The 5,530-nt window shown below is 42.2% G+C and overlaps 1 protein-coding gene across 1 annotated transcript; it reads left to right on the top strand.

Moving 5' to 3' along the window:
- Positions 1–463: 463 nt before the first annotated feature.
- Positions 464–3,515, top strand: LOC114354083 (mediator of RNA polymerase II transcription subunit 28-like). The gene is made up of 3 exons (XM_028306335.1): positions 464–641; positions 1,098–1,202; positions 2,356–3,515. The coding sequence occupies exons 1-3, from the start codon at positions 513–515 to the stop codon at positions 2,482–2,484; spliced, it is 363 nt and encodes a 120-aa protein (XP_028162136.1). The 5' UTR covers positions 464–512; the 3' UTR covers positions 2,485–3,515.
- Positions 3,516–5,530: the final 2,015 nt, after the last annotated feature.

The following is a 5,530-nucleotide window of genomic DNA, read 5'->3' on the forward strand; positions in this document are numbered from 1 at the left end:
AGTGTTTGGAGGGCCGTTACATACTCCCCCTCTAGTTCGAACACAGCGTCCTCGCGTTCGGACTAGGACTATACCTGCGTGGGCATCCGCGCCNTATCACTACAGAAGGCAGTAATTCTGAACACCTGCAGAATCGTAAGAAAATTTTTACAAACCCATGACAGCCATAACCAACCAACAAGGGCAGACACCGACTCTACAACCACAAACTAGTGATACAATTTTATAAGGATTGCACTTGGCTTAGGCCCGTGCATTCCCTCGAAACCGGCGAAAAGCTGAGGCACAAAAGTGTACACCGACAATAATAATAATAATAAAAACGTTTATTGCTTTTTAAACATAAAAGGAATCTATCTCGTTAAAGACTTAAAATCTGCCTCGAAAGACCATATTTTGGCTCAGTTGAAGATTTAAAATAATAGACATTGTATGAAATGAAAGAAGTATAGTTGAATTTTTAGTACCAAATAAACGATTTCTCTCCAACAACCAGGTTCCTATTGTCAGCCATGAAGCCTGAGCTCCTGGTGAAAGAGGACAACAACGAGCTGAAGTGTGAACTCCAGAGGAAGGAGGAACTCCTGAGGAGGCACTACGACAAGATCAGCCAGTGGCAGAACTTGCTAGCTGATTTGCAGGTGAGCTCTCTTTGTGAGGTAGTAGACAGGCTAGTTATTCCCAACACGGAAGAACGATGGACCATCTTAATAACATTTTTTATGAAGAATCCACAGAAGGTAGGTACTAGCGTCATGTTTTAGATTATGAACGTGCGCACATTACGCCCATTTAGTATCGGTTGATTCTTCATACGAAATTAATAGAATCGGGTTCAACTGGCTTAAAAAAGTTTTTGTACAGTCAGCGTCAAACAGTTCGAGACAAGCTAAGTGGCCAATAAGTTCTCAACACTTCTTTGTTACAATTGGAATAAGGATGTGTTTTAGCCACTTTGGGTGTCACGCACGAACTATTTGACGCTGACCGTAGGTACACAGATTTTGTACTAGATAAACAATTTTTCTTTCTTTTTCCTTCTTTCAAAAGATGTTTTTGGTGGTAAGATGTATTTCTAAACCAACTGTCTATTGCAGGGCCACACAGTGTACAACAAGTGCCAACAGCAGCCGGCGCAACAGAGCGTACAGCAGGCCGCCTCCCCCGCCCCCCGCCAGCCGCCTAGTGTCCAAGCTGTGCAGGTGAGTCATAGGTTTGATGCTCAGCCGGGTCACAGAGTCACAGGCGCGCATACTGCAATACTTAGGACATGTCTCAAGGAACTCGATCGAGTGGCAGGTCACCAATGCGCTGGACCGACCAAGTGAAATCCGCAGTGGGAGACGGTGTATGTGACTGCACCAGACAGTCTGCCAATAGAGAGAGATGGAGGGAGATCGTGCGGAGAGTTGTATCCGCTCTACAACCGATGTGAACAACGCCTCAACATGACCACGACCGCTCTGCCAAGTAGGGTAACGTACACAGCAAGTGCTAACAGCAGCCGACATAGCAACAGCAGCTGGCCAGTCGCCTAGCGTGCAAGCTGTGCAGGTGGGTCTCAGGTTCAACAGTCAGCAGGGTCACAGTGCACAGTAAGTGCTAACAGCAGCCGACATAGCAACAGCAGCTGGCCAGTCGCCTAGCGTGCAAGCTGTGCAGGTGAGTCACAGGTTCAACATTCAGTAGGGTCACAGTGCACAGCTGCAGGTGCCATAGCAAATGACGCAGCCGCTCAACGTTAAAGCTGTGCATAGGTTCGATACTCGGCAGGATCACAGTCAAAAGCCCTTCCTGACTTATAACAAAGGCGCAGTTAAAGAAGCTTTGTACCTGACGTATAAAAGACTACGGCACGGCTGATCAGGCTCCCTAGACCGTAACCCGTCTGGCCAGTGTGGGGAGTGTAGGTATGTATAAATAATCCTTTATTTGCCTCTGGAAAATAAGCTTTGTTCCTGCAGTAGCAACTACTCGACCTGCTGATAAAATTCATACGTTATTGTCGAAAAACTCACTTTTTTTTAAATAATATTAGCAAATTACTATAACAATCCCGTTAATTCTTCGTAGTACTAAATACCAGTATGCTTGTGTTACGAGTGGGTTCACCACTTTAGTCGAGCAGGGGCGGGGATCGAAACCGCGTTCCTCAGATCACGAGTCGGCCAATCTGACACCTTCACCGTTCTATCGTCGCAATCTTTCTATCAAAAGAAAAAAAATCATTAAGCCATTTCATTTGCCATTTGACTTTGTACCCTATCGCACTAGCAATAAACTCTAAAACAGCTTACCGGGCCATTCAACGTTGTACCCAATTTCACTGGCATTAAAGTCACAACTTCTCCTTAGGCGCAGCAAATGGCAGCGGCGGCAGCGGCGCAGCAAGCAGCATTGCAGCAACAGGCGGCCTTACAGCAGCAACAGGTACCGCGCCCGCCGCACCCCCCAGCGTACCCCGCCGCCGGCCCGCGTCGGTAGGGACGTGCAGGGCCGTAGTTAGGGGGCGTTGGGGGGCAATTTGGTAGACTGATGCAGGGCCGTAGTTAGGGGGTGTTGGGGGGCAACAGACGTGTTGACACCACCAATCAATTGACGTACTTTTTAAAACTGTCAAAACGAAACTCTCCCATAGATTTTGTATGGCACTACAAGCAAGTGACGTCACTATTTTGTCAACTCTAATAAACTACTTTTTTCATTTACAATGCGACCTAATTTAAAATTAATGAAGTGTCTCTTTAGAAAAGTTGTGATTTCGAATTATTGGGGAATGGTGTCAAATTGTCTATTTGGTAGTCGTGACGTATGCAGGGCCGTAGTTAAGGGGCGTTGGGGGACATTAAGGGGAAATAACTGAATCTGATTGGTTATTCAAAACACGTCTTTGGTGAAAACCAGACCTGAGACAAGACACGCGCGGGATTTTCCATGTTAATACAAACTTAGCAATGATGATTGAACTTTAAAACCAATACAATTTAAGGCAGATTTTTCAATCGTCGGATATTTTTTCTATAAAAAAATAAAATTGTCATTTCGACATAGTCACAGATTAAATCTGTGGACATTGTATTTCCCACGCAGAAACTGTTAATAGGCCAATTTTTTTTTTAGATAAATGTTATTCGATGGTTGAAAAATCAGGTCTTAAAATCTCATCCACAAATACAAAAACTTGTGGGGAATTTAATAACTAAAATCTCGTATGTACTATGTACCTGCAAATACAATCATTAAAATGTTGATGTTGAATATTTAAAAACGAAAAAGTATTCACATAGATGTATGTATTTCTCTATAAGTACCACTTTATACCTAACATTAAATAAATCTATTTTTTAAGAAATTTACCAGTTGAATGTTATTAAAAAAAGTATTTTATTTAATAGTTTAAAAATGTTAAAGTATAGAAAATCTGCCAAAAGCTTTCATGTTGAGATATAAAATACTAATTTTGATAAACTTTTGAATATTAAAAATTGTCCAGAAGGTATAGTTTAACATTTTTGTTAAATAATAAGCTTATTTAGACACTTGCGTAAAAAATATCTATTTTGTACCCAACTATTTCAACTAATGGAAAACTACGTGATTTTTCAAATGTTAGAAGATAAAGTTTTTATTTAGTTTGACATTTTAACTGATTGTTAACAAAAACATGTCAAACTAAATTAGAAAACAATTTAAAATCGCCCTTAAGTAGAATATACCTAATTTTAAGCTATTATTTTGTAAGATTGCATCTATAATTTAAGTTATTTTGTTCTGTTCCTCTTGTTCCTAGCAAATATAATTTCTTTAAACCCACATTTTTGTTTTATTTATTTACCTATTTATTACCCTAGATGCTTTCATTTTGTATTGCACCAAGGTATGTATGATTTATTTATTCCCATTTATTTTTAAGTTCAACTTAGGTAATTTATTTTTAATTGCTTATTCTAAAGTAGTTATTTTCGTAGTTACAACGAATGCTCGCTTGCTTATTTATTGTATGTAATCAGATATTGACGAAATTACCCGCGTCTTAGGAAACTGGCAATTTTTCTATCAAATGAATTGGAAATAATTTAGCGAATTGGGCTAAATCAATATTTTATTGTTGCCGCCCACCACCCCAGAATGGTCTGATGCACACCCCAGAAACGTCAGATTGTAGGTACTATGCTCTGTGACGTAATAATATGTCAATGTTACCCCTCCCGTGCCGTTCCCATACCTCAGGCACTAACTCAGTTATGCGCTACCTATAACGTACAAAATTGCCAGTATCTTTTGCGCGGACTACAAACTGTTACCTTAGAGCTATGGTATCGTTTCGCCTTCCTTAGATGCAGAACAGCCTGGCGCAAGGCATGTTCCTTGCGGGAGGCCGGGGCGCGTACGCCGGGGCCCCTCTGCAGGGGCCCCTGGCTTATCTGGAGAAGACCGCTACCAATATAGGTGAGTAATGTTATTAATACGATATTATGGGACTCCTAAGGGTCACCCAAAGAATCCATTCCTTTATTACGCGTAAAATTAAACTACTTTTGCTAGTTTTGATTTTTCGACCCACATTTCAATAACTTAACTAGTTTGTTGGTGGTCTCCCTCCCAACTAGGGTTGCCAGGTCCTTACAACAAAAGCCGGGCTCGGTTCCTAATTTGGCTGGAAATCAGGCCTCCGAATCGGACCTAGTGACTCCCGGGAAGCCAATGGATGGAGTCAGCAGGACCAGTCGTTCTGGAAATCCTTTGTCCAGCAGTGAACCTTTTTTGATTGAAACAAACTACGAAAGTTTTAAAAAGTAATAAATAGGAGCAATTGATTTCTTACTGTGTTAATTTCCAGACATGGTGGGCTTGGGGGATGGACGCAGGTGACGCGGTCGCGGGAGGGGCAGGGGCAGGGGCCGCGGCAGAGGCCGAGGTGAGTGCTTATGTTAATATAATCCAAACACAAGTATCGGAAGTCGGAACACATAACTCCAGACAGGGATCTACGATCTTTTTTAACCGGGCAAAATTTTATTATGGCGTCATCTCACAGCGTTTAAGATGCCTAAGTCGTCGCTTTTTCACAAAGCTGTCCGTTCTTTCCATTTGGCGCCCCGCTTAGGCTGCCGCCCGGAGCAGGCAGGCGCCCCGGTTTGCGCCCCTAGATCCGTACCTGTATAAGTGCATAACTTATGGAACTAATGACCGTTAAGTTTTTTTTATATAAGAGGCCTTTGTCTAACTGTGAATGTCTTTTGATTGAATGATGATGACATTTTAGAATGTGAGGCGATATCGATAATGTGTATATTGATTCCTTTCGCTGTTATAGAATAGATCTCTCAAATCTCAACGATGTCGACAAAAACTTTTAAGATTGTGCATGTTTTTGACTAATTGGCTTATATTTCCAGGTCGTGGTACTTCCCCTGAGTACGGCGGGAGCATGACGCCCCCATAGCCCGACTCCCTCCCCGCGTGGCCAGCAAACCCCAGCCCACTCGGGGAATTCGAATTTGATGGTAGCTTTTGGTAGAGAGGTGCC

This window comes from Ostrinia furnacalis, unplaced genomic scaffold, assembly GCF_004193835.3.
Source record: "Ostrinia furnacalis isolate ACB-3 unplaced genomic scaffold, ASM419383v2 OfSCF1917, whole genome shotgun sequence".
Lineage (NCBI taxonomy): Eukaryota > Metazoa > Arthropoda > Insecta > Lepidoptera > Crambidae > Ostrinia > Ostrinia furnacalis.